The sequence below is a fragment of the Lampris incognitus genome, chromosome 2, assembly GCF_029633865.1.
Source record: "Lampris incognitus isolate fLamInc1 chromosome 2, fLamInc1.hap2, whole genome shotgun sequence".
In the NCBI taxonomy this organism is placed as follows: domain Eukaryota; kingdom Metazoa; phylum Chordata; class Actinopteri; order Lampriformes; family Lampridae; genus Lampris; species Lampris incognitus.
Window position 1 is genome coordinate 41,358,294 of NC_079212.1, and position 18,076 is coordinate 41,376,369.

The following is an 18,076-nucleotide window of genomic DNA, read 5'->3' on the forward strand; positions in this document are numbered from 1 at the left end:
CTAGCCAAGCTGGAGGTAACACGGGGATTCGAACAGGCGATCCCCATGTTGGTAGGCAATGGAATAGACTGCTACGCCCCCCGGACGCCCTGAGATTACTTTTAAAGAAGACAGAAAACGGCTGTTCTGGTGGTTATGGCAGTGTTCAGTGCTCAGCAGTGCAGAATCTCTAAGAGATTAGCATGAATGTCTGACCCGGTAGAAGATCTTGACCTGCCATAAAGTCTGGGATGCACTGACTGTACTACAAAAAAGGGGGGTAAAATCCTATTTTGAGCCATTTGCACGTCACCTCTTAGATACTTGGAAATTGTAAGAAGTGGTAATCTACTGGACCACCTTTAATCCTGACAGTGGAAAGCTCAACACACTGCAAATGGAGAGGGCAATATCCGGGAACATGTTCAATGGGGAACTTCAGGACTATGACTTTGTACAAATGTTCATTTCCTTTCTTCCTTTTATCTAATGAAAGCCAGAATAGTATTTTTGAAAAATCCATTGCTCTTCAATGTGGGCCCTCTGCTAGGCTCTCAGCCGCCACATCAAAACAGTGATTATAAAAAGGATTACAAAACGGATTAGGAAGCTTTGGGATTTCTCATCATGGGGATACAGATGGGTAAAGAAAAACACCACAAATGATCAACAAAGGAAGTAAAAATAATCTCGATGAGATCATTTTTATTTTTTCTACAGCTCGTTACATAATTACATTTGCTGATACTGGCTGGAGTGGCGTACGTTATAATCAGAGCACCAGTGGTGTTCTTCATCATAATCTGTGGTAAATCTGTAGTAAATCATCCTTGTAATCTCCCTTTTATCAGCCGGAACTGTCTGGTCAGGATACATCTCCCCACTCTACAGATTACACCCGCAACCATTCATGATCTGATTGGATCCAGTTCAAATTAAATTTCATCACCAGGTTTACACAGCAAAACAATAAAGAGACAAGTCCCGCATTGGGTCTTTTAACCGAAGAATGTTAGACTTCACCCTGGAAACCTTGCTACTTGCGTAGGTTGAACAGTGACGTCTCCAGGGGCAAAGTATGGATGGGCAAATATGTGGGCCTTTAGCCTTGGTCCTGAGAAGGAGCCATTTAGCCTGAAAGTGAACTGTTCTAGGTGTTACGCCGTGCTGTAGGACAATACTCGGGATATACAAAGGAGTAGAGTTGGCTGAACAGGGAGAAAAAAAAATAGAGAAAAATAAATAAAGATGTGCAAAAAAAGATGGAGAAAAAGGAGAGTCAAAGAAGAATGGTGTGCAGAGTGAGGGCCTTCATTGTGTTCTGGGGTCAAAAATCTGGAGGCCGGAAACACAAAACTATCTGAGAAATAAAAGGTATGAGTCACCCCAGTATTTCGTTATATTTGGGTGGATGAGTGAAGGTGTGTGCGTGTGCATGTGCGTGTGTGTGTGTATGTGTGTGTGTGTGTGGGTTGCTAGTGACGAAGATTCGGAAATCCAATCATAGTTTCTCCACACACAGGCTCCGCAATAGAAGACTTGGCACCGCCAATTCGGCTGTCACACCACCACTGGTTAAAACAAAAGTACCACCACCAAAAATGAGCAGAGAGAAAGGGGAGGCATCATATCCACGCATAATAAGATGACACATGAAAGAACAAGGCACTAGTTGCTGTGCTAGCATATAATACATGCTGAGGACAAGTTATTTATTTCTATCCACCCTCGTACTTTGCATAAACACTTCGGTCATGTGATACACATCTCCCGCTTTTCTCGTTCCGGGAGGATTTCCTGTCTGAGCGGAGGACGCTCTCTGGGGGATTAAAGCATTTTAAGAACACTAGTGTTGTCAAAGAGAGCTGGAAAGTGGGACTCGTGTCCCAGGTTATGTAAGCTATCCCAGAGACAATGTGTACGAAGCGACGCTGTGCGGCTGGATGGAGAGACGAGTAAAGTTACAGAGGAACGGGGGGAGATGGCAAAAGTGGTAGGAGTGAGGTAGGAAATGAGGGAACATGGCAATGAGGAGGGAATACGAGTATCAAAAGGATTGTGGACAAACTAATGAAGAAAAATAAGTGGAGCAGTCTTTACGGGAAAAGGTGGGAGCCAGAGTGGGAGAGGAGTACAGATAGTCTGAGCACAAGAGAGAGGAGGTGGAGGGGGAGGAGGGGGTGGTAGTTGTAGTTGCATGCGGCACTGATGATGCGTGCTGCACCATCTCGGCGGCACAAACAGTAATGCTGTGCTCTAATCCCCGTTTTAAAACGTCGGTTAAATCACTAATGCATTTTATTGCTGTTTTCCCGCTTCCTCTAAGGCCCCTTGGTGATTTCTTGCCAATGGTCCATATGAAGAAAAAAAACAAAACAACATACTCATACCATTAACGCCGTACAGTACTCATATCATTAGTATAGTTGGCATGCAACTGTACATCTCTGCTGAAACAAGTGATGCTGCAGCTATAAACTTTAAGCAGAAGCGCGTTCGTGTTTGCCCACAATAAATAAGACTATCGCTCTGAGTGCCGGTATTCTGTCTGTTTCGATCCTTGCCACAACCGTGCACCCGATACAGTGTTCAAGATTTGGAGCTGTGTGCGCTTCTACTTTTCAGTATATCTTCACTACTACCAGTGTTTTGGGCAATAAATAAATGGAGGAGAAATAATCTCTTAAAGTTAAATGCAGACAAAACTGAAATCTTACTAGTCGGCCCTAAAACAAGAAGAGAAATGCTATTTAATAATCTGGGGGAATTAACTCCCTGGATTAAATCTGAGGTTACAAGTCTTGGTGTTATCTTAGATTCAGATCTAAGCTTCAAGTCCCACATTAACAAGGTGACGAAAACATAATTTTTCCACCTTACAAACACAGCTAAATGACGACCATTTATAAACGAAAAAGATGCTGGAAAAGTGATTCATGCCTTTACTTCAAGTCGACTTGATTATTGCGATGCGAGGATCTAAGGACAGGATGTTGTGTTGCTGTCAAGCCCCTTGAGGCAAATTTGTAATTTGTAATTTTGGACTATACAAATTAAATTGACTTGACTTGACTTAATGCAGTTTTTACTGACCTGCCAAAAACCCCACTGAGACTTCAGCTCAGTCAAAACTCTGCAGCTCAGCTATCAACCAGAACCAAGAGGACAGAGCACATTAGTCCAGTTTTAGCTGCTCTGCACTGGGTTCCTGTTGATTTTAAGGTCTTCCCCCTCCTTATATATAAAGCCCTTAATGGGCTAGGACCAAGCTACATTGCTATCCCTTGTTAACGATTTGCCTTCAAGAACTGCGATCATCTACTCTTGGTTTACTGGAGGTTCCCAGCAACAGCAGAAAAAAAATTGGGGACATAGCCTTTGTTAATTACTCACCAAAGTTATGGAGCGCACTATGGACACAATACAGATGTAAGGTGAGCCAGCTCGCTAAACGTTTTTAAAAGAAAGGTAAAATTTGACCTCTTCACTTTAGCCTTTAACTAGCTATGACGTTCCTGATACAGGCCTGAAATTCTTTTTTTTTTTTTTGCACTTTTCTTCACAATTCTGCACTGCTGCGCTTCTTGTAAAATGTATTTTATTTGATTTTATGCATTCTATGTATTCTTTATAACTTTAGTTTTAGTTAATTTTTAATCATTATTCAGTGGATTTTATTTTCCACCTTATGTTATGCACGTTATGCTATGTCTGTTTTCATGTGAAACACTCGATGCATGTAATTTCTTATTGTAAAGCACTTTGAGCTATCTTGTATGAAAGGCGCTATACAAATAAAGTTTATTATTATTATTATTATTATTATTATTAATGCTTGTGTATCTCAACTATCAATGTACCCCTGTTGCCGCAGTCTGACAGGAAAAAAAAAAAAGGCAGGTAGGTGAATTGTGCCCACGCACTGTTTTTACTCGCTGCACGCCTCTCATGCTTGCCCTGAAGGTTCTCTGTCCATTCCCCTGACATTCAAACTGCATTTTAACTCTGCCTCACCACCTAAATATAGAGCCTCCGTCCCGGTAGAGAGAATTACCATGTCGTTCAAAGTCATTAGACACCCTTATCAGAAGCCTTCACACCACACCACTCATCATGCTGGGGTGGGATGCGTGCCGTGCCGTGGATGAGGTAAATGTGTTTTGTAACCGCTGGCTGTTGAGGGGATTGTTGCCGTTATGATATTTGTAAGATTCTCATGCCTGCTTCTATCACACAAGGAAGCTAATTTTTGCTGCATATCACAGAGCACAGTCTCAGGGCCTTCTAAAAAAAAGAAGAAGCTTGTAACATCAAAAACTGGTTTGTCTCAAGTTGCGTGATCAGTCTCTTTCACATATCATCATTTTATCATGGCTTTATAAATAATAAGCTTATGGTATGAAATGAGATTATATACTGTACACCCCAGTGACTCCATTATCATTGCGTCCTCTATGTATGTCCTTCCTTACCTGGGCAGGAACTTGAGCTGGGCGTGGAAGCTGGATTTAGCCTTGATGAAGCCTGTCTTTGGTAGAATCTTGATGTGGTTTTGCATTTCAGGGCACACCACAAACGTCAGCCTCAGGGCAGTGTTAGCCCTATCATAAAGAAGGTATGGTTTAATCAGCATTGTGTTGTAATCACTAGACACATGTGGTTACTTTTTGAATGCAAGAATACATTGATTTTCTTTAGTCCACCCGTCCATTATTCAAACCGCCCATCCTGATCTCAGGGTCGCGGGGATGCTGGAGCCTATCCCAGCAGTCACTGGGTGGCAGGCGGGGATCAGGCCATCACAGGGCCGACACACACACACACACTCACACATTCACACCTAGGGACAATTTAGTATGGCCGATTCACCTGACCTACATGTCTTTGGACTGTGGGAGGAAACCGGAGCATCCAGTTTCCTCCACACAGACACAGGGAGAACATGCAAACTCCACACAGAGGATGACCCGGGACGACCCCCAAGGTTGGCGTACCCAAGGGCTCAAACCCAGGACCTACTTGCTGTGAGGCGACTGTGCTAACCACTGTGCCACCATGCTGCCGATTTTTCTAAGTCTCTGGGAAAAAAAGTGTTTCTTCAGTCCTCTCTTGTCCCCTCATTACAAGAGCCCAGGTCCAAATCACCTTAAAATCCTTCTCAAATTACCTCTAGGATAGAGAAAAAGAAGTATAAAAAACAAAACAAAACAATTCAAAGCTGTAATTCATCATTTACTGTATGTATACACTGATCAGCCAAAACATTAAAACCACCTTCCTAATATTGTGTAGGTCCCCCTCGTGCCACCAAAACAGTTCTGACCCATTGAGGTATGGACTCCACAAAACCTGCCATTTTGGAGATGCTCTGACTCAGTTGTCTAGCCATCACAATTTGGCCCCTGTCAATGTCACTCAGATCCTTACACTTACCCATTTCTCCTGCTTCCAAAACATCAACTTCAAGAACTGACTGTTCACTTGCTGCCTAATATATCCCACCCCTTTATAACGAGATAATCAGTGTTATTCACTTACCTGTCAGTGGTTTTAATGTTTTGGCTGATAGGTATATGGGCCATGCTGCTCCCTGGCAACAAAGGCTATATAAATGTAGCAGTCCAGTATGTACAATCATTTTATATACCTACAAATAGAACACTGATTATTCAACCAATGGAGCTTCTAGAAAAAGGCACCTGTCTCAATTAAGTATTTGCCCTAGACAAAAAAGAGATTGCTGCAAGACATATTTGAGTGACACACAGATGAATTAGCTGATATGCAGTATTATACCCCAAGTCCTTGTTGTTTAGGTGGCCCAATTTCTGGGAATTCCAACAGATGGCTATGCCTGTGGCCAGAAGCCTTAGTCAAAGCTGGTGATATAAATGGCTCTTCACCTTGGGAATTCTCCAATGCATGTTGAAATGCAGCACACCTAGTCTTTCATATATTCACAACAGAGTACACATGCTGAATAGACTCCACTCGCAGGAACCGCAATGTGTGTGTGCCACAGTGCTACCTTGTTATGTCCGCTTTCATCCTCAAGGGTACAAAGGTTAATGCTGAGTGAGTTGTGCCCAAATTATCTGACAGTGCCAAAAGCATAGGGTCCCTCCATTTTTCTATTTCACATAAATGAAATGACCTACTTTGAATAGTGGGGTCAACCAGATGGTTTCTCTCCCCGAGGCAAGGACTCACAGGGATACTCAGGGGATATTAAGTCACTATCTCTATTCCAGCCAAACGATAACCTTCAAACTGCTTTCAAGAGAATATTCATATATAATCATTGAGAATAATTAGACATTCTAATTAGGAGAGGCACTCTACTGATCATGTCATTATTGTGTGTGCGAGTGTGACCAGTTTGGCTACAATTCCAGCAGCAATATTACTGTATGTTTAAAAATGCAGTTCATTACAACGAGAAAACTGATGTTTTAACAGTCATTTCCTTCGGTCTTATGGCAAAATATTTTATGAGGGAGGACAAGCTGTTGTATTTTGGTCAACATTCTTTGAAATGTCAAGCACTTGTCTAAATTGGACATGATTCTGATAGAAAAGCTTCGGCTGCAGGAATAAAAAGCTTTCTGATTGAGTATCAATGCAACTTTGATAATAAAAAAGCCGAGACCTTGGAAAGTTGGAAAGAAACATGAGTGATGACGTGGTCATTTAATTATTGATTTTTCATTGGAATTACTTTTATCATAACGCTGAGAAATGGCAGTTCGTGCTCATTGTTAAGGCAGTGCTTACCCTACCCTGCACAAAGTAAAGGGCCAGGATGCTTAAACTAAACAGTGTTCTGTTGCCTACCAACACAGGGATCACTGGTTCGAATCCCCATGTTACCTCCAGCTTGGTCGGGCGTCCCTATACACACAATTGACTGTGTCTGCGGGTGGGAAGCCGGATGTGGGTATGTGTCCTGGTCGCTGCACTAGCACCTCCTCTGGTCAGTCGGGGCACTAGTTCGGGGGGGGGGACTGGGGGAAATAGTGTAATCCTCTCACGTGCTATGTCCCCCTGGCGAAACTCCTCACTGTCAGGTGAAAAGAAGTGGCTGGCGACCCCACATGTATCAGAGGAGGCATGTGGTAGTCTGCAGCCCTGCTTGGATCGGCAGAGGGGGTGGAGCAGCGACCAGGACGGCTTGGAAGAGTGGGGTAAATTGGCCAAAAAAATACAATTGGGGAGGAAAAAAAAAGGGGGGGTCCAAATTAAAAAAAACAAAAACTAAACTAAACAATGTTACTACCATTTCCTGAAAGACCAGGTAACTTGCTTTGCTTACTTATTATGTGCTGCAAGTCCTCATGGGAAAAGAAACACCAAAGGTTGAGGTTAGGATTTGTGATTATTCACAGAATGCAGCACTACAACTCCTTCTAGTTTGTACTACAATATAAACTTGAAAACAACTCACTGAAAAATGCCTTGGTGCAATAGTTTTGTGTTTCATTTCAGAAACTTCAGGGACCGCTTCTCAAAAGGAAGAGAAAGAAAGCACAGCTTCAAAAGGGGCTGGGGAAGAAAACAAAACAGGTAGGTTTTGTTGCTGCGGCATTAGCTTAGGCAAGAATGCTCAACTTCCCAGCAGATGCCAGCAGAGGAGGTTTTTAAAATCAAGGTTTTGAGTATTTGAAATGGAAAAAAAAAAACCAGCTTTTCTTAAAATCAGCCATTCAAAACATTACTTCACGCTCTGAAAGCTTCCTAAAAATTCTGTTAATTACTGAGCACAATATGTGAAACGCTGGCTCACAGAAAAGAGGGACACATCCAGAGATGCTTTGCGGTGTTTCCTTGAAAATGGTCGTAAACCTCAGACAACTTTCACACTATCTTCTTAAGAGAAAACGTGCCACTGTGTGATGACCACAGCAGCTTTCCTATTGTTCTCCAGAAGCTGGCCAACTATTCAGCATCACACCACCGAGTCGGAGATGGAGCGATATATTTTCATTGCTTGCTAGTGAGAGGCATGAGTACTTTCTCTGGCTCTAAAAGCTTCTGTTCAAACTGATGCAGTTGTCATCATGTTTTCACATGCAGTCATGTGCCGGCGCACCAGATGGCAGTTGTCACAAATCCCCCACACCCACCCCTCAGTTCTGCCTCCTCCGCCATGTGACGTGACACGGGGACTCGCTAGGCAGTGAACCACATGCCGGGAAATGTTATTTGTCCTCGGTGCCTTCTTAACCCCCCCATATGTATTGCCCTGTATCACATTCATAATCAAAAAGGATTTGCTTTTGTTCAGCCTCTTACAGCAAACAAAGAGGGTTGCAGATCTGGTGACCCGCTCACAGAACTGACCTGGTCACAGAACTGACCTTGCTTCCTTTCACCCTGACATTTCTTGGATCATTTTTTGACAAATGTACCTTTCACTAAATATCCACATGTCACTGCTTCTTTCTCATTGTAGTTTGGTGTTAAGTTTTATGTGCAGTGAACAGAGAAGGAAGCTGTCTCTGTCCGTTTTTTGAGGATTTTCATCAGCTGTTTTCTGTGAAAATATCTGTTTTGGCAGAGACTAAGCATGTGAGGGAGTGTCAGGACAGGATTCAGCAAATACAATGGCATGCTGGCATATGAGCGATGCAAACCATTTTCTGTACAGGGAATTTCAAGGGAATTATCAATGATTATGGGAAAACATAAAAAAGGCTGTCACAGACATTATACCCACCTGCTTTGGACGATAATGCTGTCTTGATAGAGGTGGTCAAACATGCAGATCTTCAGATCGATGCTGGGCTGAACCACCCATAAAGGCACATCAATGGCAAGGCCCCTCACCTTGATAGGAATCTATGTTTGAAAGATCCGCTTGATATACTGCACGGACAAACTCACCACAACAATGATTTATTAAGTGATTAATGCAATTTTCCTTGTCTTTGTGTCTACAGATCTGTATTGAAGAAACAATATATTAACCTTACTGGTTTGCATGTTGAATCTGAGAACTTGATGTGGAAATCCAACTTGGCCACCCCTGGAATAGTTGGTGTGAACATGATCTCCAGCTTGATACTGTCAAAAGGACCGATCTCTCCTCTCTCCTAAAGAAGGAATATCAAATGTGGTGGACAACACTGATTTTTTTAACTAGACTTCTGTGTAGCAACAGAAGCTGCTGCATTTCTGCATATTGACTCAAGAGATAATCAACCTCACGACAGAAGTAAACCTTGTCTCAGTAATATGGTAGTATTTTGTTAAAACAATAAGGAGTCTTCTGAAGACAATAGTTGAGAGACATTCCACCATGGAGCTAGCAATCCTGAAACGATATAATAACAAATCAACTTGTTTTTATTGGTAAAGCTCCTTTTAAACTATCACATGCTATTAAACATTTGCTCAATGGCCTCTGCAGTTTTCAGATCAAATAGTCACAAAGCGCATTTTAGTTCCCATAAGGTGCTTGCCATTTTATTTCCAAGGTAATTTCTACAGACCGGACAATGTTTCAGGTTAACCATTGTGGTCAACAACACCAGGGTACTTAAGCCCGCACATGGGTTGAATCATTCAAGTGAGGCTTACAATAGGTTGCAATCAAACTGCAGTGAAATTGTCACTGCATGGTCTGCTCCACTACACAGCAATAAGGTGGTAAGACCATGTTAGAAAATGAAAACAAAAAAATGCCTTTTCATGGCACACCCAATGCAATGCAATTTTGCAAGGCCATAACAGCTTGCCTGATAATCCCCCATTTAATACACCAGCTTTCATTCACACAATAGGATAGAATCTATCAAACTGACAATCGATGCAAGAAGAGTGCATGCCAGCTCATAGAGGACTGCAGAGGGAAAGCTGATGCACCATTAAGCCCCGGAGAGGCGTAATGAGCCCAAAGAAACCTCAGCATCTCACATGGGTTGGTGGGCACACATGATATAAGCGATATAGAACTACATAGACGGAGAACGCGGGAGGCAAGGAGAGTGTGTCACAAAGAGAGATAATAGTCTGCTGCTCCAGAGAAATCACATACAGCGTGATGTGTCACTCGCTATTGAGACAAAACCAGTGGGGAATGTGGTGTATGGACCTGGGTAATATTTAGACCCGGCCCCAGTTCTCATATGAAGAAACAAATTAATTAGAATGTTCAATGAATGTATGTATGGTTTCATGACCGAGGTTAAGTTAACACTTTATTGATCCATTTGTTACTATGGAAACTTGCCATTTTTCTGCTGATGTTGCTCAGACAGGGAGAAGCACAACATCACAGCAGCGCTGGCTAGCAGTGAAGTATCTTGCTTAAGGGCACAATGATACACAAGCCTCATCTGAGATTCTTATACGAGAAACCTCTCCGTTTGCCAGCCCAAGCCAAACCAGGCTTACCCAGCCAGTCCCGAGATTCAAACTGGTGACCCAACTGGCCTCTCTTACCACTAAGGCTCTCCCATGTATGTTCTTTTTTTGTTGTAAATGTTTTCTTTATGGCCTTTAAAACTTCTTATGATATCTGCCAAATATGTTAATGAGGAAAATTGAAAAAAGTAAAAAAAGCACAGTTGTAAAACTAAAACCAGGAAAAAAAATAAAAAATATCCGTGGGCAGTCCTTTAAAAGCCCTTGAGCATTTTTTTCTTTTTTATGTTATACCTCTCCAAAGGTGAAGTTGCTAGTGTCTGAGCATATTTGGTCTATGAGGGCTTCTGTTTGCTCCAAGAACACATCGACCTCATTGCCACCAGCACTAATAGCAGACTCTGGACGTGGAGATGATGCCTCTAATGTGGCTAGTCACACACACATACACAAGCATATACAATCACACGCAAAAACGAGAAAATATTTATACACACAACACAATGTAGTCATAGGACATAGTCATATCTCCTGTACAAAATATGTTGGGTACAATTCAGTAGAGATGTAAAAGATGGAATAGCTGATTAGAGGCTCCACAGAGAACTTAAGAGATGTGATCTAAGGGAACATCAAGCAAAAGATGCTTGTTGTAACCATTAGTGAGTTCAAGGTTCACCCCCTGTTTCATGTGCTAACTTTTACCTGATTCCTTTTGCTGTGAATCCATTGAGAGCTCCTGATCCTCTTGATTTGATCCAACATCTTGGATGCTCCTAAGAGAAGAGCTCTTCTGGTTGGGCGATGTGTGGAAAGACATGTCTTGATTGCTCGTCTCCTGTAATTCACAAACATACACAGGAACACACAGGTGTTTTTCAGCAATAACCTTTACTCATTTACATTTCAATGTGCATGACTTATGTTTTGTAGCTATGATTGATTCCTGGCCCTCAGGCCTTCCAGGACACAATATCTCCTCTGACATGTCCCATCATTTGTCCAACTTGACAGTATGACCTGTTGCATGCTGGTAGATGACTGGGATGGCATCTGGCCCTGGCTATTTTCTGGGCATGTGGAGATGTCCAGGCTGAACATGGTGCCCAAGGCCCCCCTGTTGGTCAAGGTGATAGTCCGTGAAACGGTCTGGTCCACCACGTGCGTGCCAAAATCAATGAGGTGGCTGTCCACCTCCAGCTAGGGAGAAAAGAAATGCGAGAGGGATTGGTAGGCGTGCTGAGACACAGGTGCTTAGTTGCTATTTCGAGAATTAAGGAAACTGGGCAATGTAGAAATTTAATGAGTTGATGACTCAAAAACATTATTGTTCTTAAGAAACAGATTCACAAAAAAGATACATAGGCACTCAAAATCAAATAAGGCTGCTATATAAAATGTACACTACTTTACCGACTGCAACAAACACTGATAGATAGGCACAGAGGAAAGTCTTCAGAGAGATGGGGAAAATGCTCTGCAAAGTACAATTTTGCATAATGGAAAGGATAATGCAACACTGTTATTCCAAGCCACCATTCTTTAGATGAAGACCTATTCTCCTGTAATGAACTTCATACTCAAAGCTTCATATCACTCACATCACATTTCTTTATTGTGCATCTGATGAGCACAGAGAAAGGGCCCGTGGCTGAGATGAACTGTACCTCTCCTTCCAAGTCCTTATTGATCTGTGGGGATTAGATGACAGTGTGTTGGTGTTGGTCAGGTTAATTATTTAAAGCTGTGACCAACTGGCATGGTATTTGGACAAAATATCTACAATGTATTACATATGTACTTGTACGAATTATTTTGAGCTAACAGGAGCTTTATGCAGGCAGGGCAGAGGTTCTGTATTGTAATTTTCAGTATTTGTTTTTTTTTTTTTTTGGATTTTGAGATACTTTATTGATCCCCGTGGGGAAATTACGTTCTGCATTTAACCCATCCTAGCTGTGTAGCTAGAAGCAGTGGGCAGCCGCCGTGCAGTACTCGAGCACCAACTCCAGTTCGTCTTGCCATGCCTCAGTCAAGGGAACAGACAGGAGTATTAACCCTAACATGTATGTCTTTTTTATGATGGGGAAACTGGAGCACCTGGAGAAAACCCACCGCAGACACAGGGAGAACATGCAAACTTCACACAGAGGACGACCTGGGATGACCCCCCAAGGTTATAACCAGTATATTTGTTTTATAACCATCACTATGTTGTCTATTGCATTAGCTTTAATATTTTCTATACAATGTATTCTCATCAATAATCTATTCTCTCCTGCAAAACCAATTTCCTAATGAGAATCATAAAGTTTCATCTAATACATCTCATCATCTTATCTCATCATCAGCCGCTTCTGCGGGGTCAGGTCGCGGTGGCAACAAGCTAAGTAGGGCACTCCAGACGTCCCTCTCCCCAGCAATGTCCTTCAGCTCCTCCTGGGGGATCCCAAGACGTTCCCAGGCCAGATTGGACATGGAGTCCCTCCGGTGAATTCTAGGTCTACCCCGGGGTCTCCTCCTAGTTGGACATGCCCGGAAAACCTCCAAAGGCACCCAGGAGGCATCCTAATCAGATGCCTGAAACACCTCAACTGGCTCCTTTCAACGCAAAGGAGCAGCGGCTCTACTCTGAGCTCCCTCTGGATATCTGAGCTCCTCATCCTATCTCTAAGGCTGAGCCCAGACACCCTACGGAGGAAACTCATTTCAGCCGCTTGTATCCGCGATCTCACCCTTTCGGTCCCTACCCAAAGCTCATGACCATAGGTGAGGGTTGGAACGAAGATTGACTGGTAAATTGAGAGATTAGCCTTCCGGCTCAGCTCTCTCTTCACCACAACGGTCCAGTACAACGTCCCTATTACAGCTGATGCTGCACCGATCTCCCGCTAATATAATCTAATACCATCTTGTCAAATGGTTTTTCAGATTATTGTCAACTGACACTATATATAGGCCCAGATGAACCAAAAAAAAATGACAAACCATGACTCTGCCCTCAAACAAGTGTAGACAGCTATCTGAAGATCATCTCCTAATTTATCGTTATCCTTCATATAAATGAAAATTGTGCAAAATAATCAAATGCAAGCTTCATTCAATTCAGATTCATTGACTAAAGACATTCATAGGTGTCACACTTAATTAGCAAAATAAACTTCAGCTTGGACTAGAAAATTATGGATTGATAAACCAACGACCTTAGAGAAAAGACCAACAATTTTAAAGAAGTGTTGAAATAAATTGTTTACTTTATGAATCCATTATGTGTTTCTGGCAGTATTATCTCTTTCTCTGTACATCTACAAATACCAATTTTAATCAGATTTAACTGCAAATTTGGCTGCATCTAACCTTCCTCGTGTTTCCCATCTGTAAAATTGTTGGTGAACATTCTGAGAATCTCTACTAACCGTAGGTTGGAAAACAGCCTGCACGTCACAAGACATCCCAGCCGACAAAGAGCCAGGAGGTTTGAAGCTGAAACACAAACGACAGAGTGGATGTTTAGGATTTTTATGTTACAGTATGAGCACAAAAACACTAACTTTAACACTAACTAGTCTAGTCCTATGTACTTTAATGCAACTATTCAAATTTCAAAACATGAAGCTACTTTTCTAGATGGTGTTTTTATTGAGGCTATCAAAATTATGTATTTTTTTCAATATTTAACTTTATCTATTACTGCATCATTGGCTGCTTTAAGAATGGCTGTTCACAGGTTTCCAGTAACTGACTAGTGACCACCACACAAACCTTTTAGGTTAGCCCTACACAACTGCTCCAGGAATTTTACCTTTTAGTTGTTATTGATATTTCCAATGAGTATTACCACTAAATAATTAATACAATGCTGATTTACATAGTATACACAGTTGAAGCAGAGCAGCTTTGTCTTTACACTGTCTTTACAATGTGACAGCGAGCTGTTGTGGTGTGCAGTGCTGTATAAGAACTTAGGAGCAGCGATTAAATCAAGTGAAATGAAAGAAACATAATACAATTATAGTTGCAGATAAAATGCAGGTGCCGCCGTTGAACATACCATCCCCCCCCTTTTCTCCCCAGCTGTACTTGGGCAATTACCCCACTCTTCTGAGTCATCCCGGTCACTGCGCCACCCCCTCTGCCAATCTGGGGAGGGCTGCAGACTACCACATGACTCTTCCGATACATGTGGAGTCACCAGCCGCTTCATTTCACCTGACAGTGAGGAGTTTCACCAGGGGGACGTAGCGCATGGAAGGATCACGTTACCCCCCCGCACAGGCGCCCCGACCAACCAGAGGAGGTGCTAGTGCAGCGACCATGACTCATACCCACATCCGGCTTCCCACCCGCAGGCATGACCAATTGTGTCTGTAGGGACGCCCGACCAAGCCGGAGATAACACGGGGATTCGAACTGCCGATCCCCATGTTGGTAGGCAACGGAATAGACTGCTACGCCACCCTGATGCCCGTACATACCATTCTATGAAAGATCAGCAGCTATAGATAAATGCTTAAGCATGACAAATCTCCCAGGAGCCAAGAGGAAAAACAGAACATAGAATTGGGGTCAATAGTAAACCTGGTGCTTGATTTGCAACACAAAGAAAACCACGGGGAAGTGAAGCCTATTACCCCCACAAAAACACTGAAATGTGAAATAAAGATTAAAAAAACTAAGGCGCCTTAATTAGGCAAACCATATATTTAATCCTGAATCAAAATCCTGTATTTTTTTTCCAAGTAGGAAAAACAAAACATGAAAACATGATGTGGAACATGGCAGATTTCAAAGCAACATGTGCATCTGACAGAACATGCCAGTTCCAACTCGGATGTTACCCTGAAGAGCTTCAGAAAATTCCAGTCCTCCCACAGACACAGAAAGCAAACCAATCAATAGTGTATCAGGCAAGAAGCCAAGGCACGAAAGGCTTCTTAAAATTCAACAGATAAACAATAAAGCAGGAGCACAAAACGAGAAAAATAAATAATTTGCAGCATCTACAGGACAGTTTCTGAATACAATGGGTGGCAAAGTACATCTGTAATTTGTCTCGGTTACGGTATCTTCCTGTTGTGTATCTAAATTAGAATCTCATGAAAATCATATGTAGTACATAATACATGGTACTGGGTTTATGGTTTGCAGTAAATGCTTGTCCTATGTTTAAAAAAAATAAACCTGAGGCAATGCTTTAAAGGAAACTGCAATGGGTCAGATGAAAATGCCCAGGAACACGCAGTCCTAATGCCCCTAAAGGAAATACTACTCAATGTTGTCCACCCTCAGACCAAATTTCTAAAATTGGCATTAGCCTCCCCAAAACATCTGCATATGTGGTAAGTGTGCCATTTGAAGAGGGTATGAAGTAGTGGAGTTGTTTGTTTACTAAAGAGGTACATCATAGCTCATTGGCAGATGACTGGAGGATGACTGTAAAATAACACCAACAGTTTGTCTGAAAAACTGAATTTTCCCTTTGCAAAAGAACTTTTACAGCAGGAAAAGATGAACAGAACATAAGAACCCACTGAATAGGAAATCTGTGTGTTAAGAAGGGTTAATAATTATGTAGATGTTTATTCAGATTTATATGAATTTTACAGTTTCACATAAACCCCACATCATTTTCAATACGATTTTTGGTTGGACCAGCCGGCGGGCCAGCCCTACAAATGCGAATGTCCCCAAGTGACTGACTGACTGAGTGATCATGTTTGACACGACTGGGCCGCTGGATCAGGTGACCAGCAACGTAACTGAAGTTACACGACTGGTCGGCCGAGCACTGGGAGGCATGAGGGCAAGAACACAGTTAAAGCACCCCAAATAACAATCACTCTGACAAAACACTCACTTGTGAATTCAAAAAAGGACTGCGGGGATCTCCGGTTCGAATCCCCGTGTTACCTCCGGCTTGGTCAGGCGCCTCTACAGACACAGTTGGCCGTGTCTGTGGGAGGGAAGCCGGATTTGGGTATGTGTCCTGGTCGCTGCTCTAGCGCCTCCTCTGGTCGGTCGGGGCACCTGTTCAGGGGGGAGGGGGAACTAGGGGGAATAGCATGATCCTCCCACGCGCTACGTCCCCCTGGCGAAACTCCTCACTGTCAGGTGAAAAGAAGCGGCTGGCGACTCCACATGTGTTGGAGGAGACGTGGTAGTCTGCAACCCTCCCCAGATCGGCAGAGGGGGTGGAGCAGTGACCAGGATGGCTCGGAAAAGTGGGGTAATTGGCCAGATACAATTGGGGAGGAAATCCCCCCCCCAAAAAGGACTGCCCACAAATAAGACAAAAAGAAACCATGTAATTTTCAAAGCAAACTTGCAATTAATAATCATATAATAAATTTGAAACGAGTGATACAAAAATCTTGGCGGAAAACTATTTTTGTGCTGCAACTGCGGCCACATTTCAAGTGCAGTATACTAACACTGTGCTTCTGAGATTACTTGCCATGCTGTATGTTCTATTATACATTCTGGCTGCTCCCCATTGGCTTCTCCTACACTAAATCAATAAGCACTTTCAGTTCATTATTCAGTTCAACAGAGCTTTAATAACCTCATGCTTACACCCAGCTCTGAAAGCAATCCAAAGTGCTGTATTCAAACATTCACACATGTGAGAAGAATGTGCTTGCATTTTCATATCTATGTCACAAAGGTGACATTTCGAATATTTCATAACGTCTGTAATAGCTGCATGTGTAAATAAATATTTCTATCTTCAGCCACCTTATGAGCTATTGAGGCAATGTATGGTTAAAACAATAGTTCCTGATGAGTGTCCTATTCAGGACTGCTTTCATTTCAGAACTGGGATCAGAATCAAACAGGGCACAGAGGGATGCTTTCCTGTCAGCCTCTAATTAGCGATACTGTATGCCACTTAGAAGCATCAATTTGTGGAAACACTGCTTCTGTATAATGCCTTTTCACCGAGTTTGGCAAGCCTGGGCCTTGGCGGGAAGTGTACCAGCAATGAGAAAACACAGCAGAGCCCGTTCTGGTGCGCACACAGCTCCACTGGAGGGGGGGGGGAGATGGGAAGCCATTTTTAGAATTTAAGGGGGCGTACAGGCAACCATGGGCTTGTGTGAAACAGTGGAATGTGTTTCTGGTTCACATTTCTCTTTCTCCTGCAGTGCAAATGTTTTCAACTGTGGAAGAGATACCAACCTTGCAGTGGCCATGACGCTTTTCAATAGTGTATTGTTTTAGAGAGTAAACAAACAGGATGTATACAGAAGGGGGCTCCATAATTGGCAATTAAAAAGTGAAAGCGACAGTGAACAGGCATTGACCAGGTGAAGAAATCACCTGAACATATCAATGCCAGCATTGTCAGCATTCACTATTCAAGACTGTATCCTTTCACCTTAACCCTGATCAACAGTGAGTCTCAAGCTACTCATTTGCTAATAGCATCCTGATAGTGCTCAAGCTCTACAATATGTAGCTACAGAACCTTACGATCCATTCGGTAGAGAAACACTTTGGAAAAGTGAGGAGCTGATGAGCTTCATGACAAATGATGAGGAAAAGTGAGATGGATTTTCTGCTTGTGCTTATATGTATTTAGTGTCATATAAGAATGATAACAACCCTGACAGAACATGGGTATGTTTGAGTGTGCATGTACATGGATGTTTATGTGCATGTTCTCGGAGCACGAGTGTGGGCTAGAAGCCGACAGAGTGATGTGTTTAGACCACTCCTAGTAAGGCTCAGC

The 18,076-nt window shown here is 42.6% G+C and overlaps 1 protein-coding gene across 1 annotated transcript in view; it reads right to left on the bottom strand.

Moving 5' to 3' along the window:
• cfap74 (cilia and flagella associated protein 74) overlaps positions 1-18,076 on the bottom strand; it is a 75,604-nt gene that overhangs the window by 36,530 nt on the left and 20,998 nt on the right. Inside the window, exons 12-19 of the mRNA XM_056299770.1 lie at positions 13,761-13,827; positions 11,946-12,035; positions 11,365-11,544; positions 11,050-11,182; positions 10,639-10,775; positions 8,952-9,071; positions 8,696-8,817; positions 4,452-4,580 (exon numbers count right to left, since the gene is read on the bottom strand). Of these exons, the coding sequence (XP_056155745.1) occupies positions 4,452-4,580; positions 8,696-8,817; positions 8,952-9,071; positions 10,639-10,775; positions 11,050-11,182; positions 11,365-11,544; positions 11,946-12,035; positions 13,761-13,827 (978 nt within the window). The remainder of the gene's footprint in view (positions 1-4,451; positions 4,581-8,695; positions 8,818-8,951; positions 9,072-10,638; positions 10,776-11,049; positions 11,183-11,364; positions 11,545-11,945; positions 12,036-13,760; positions 13,828-18,076) is intronic.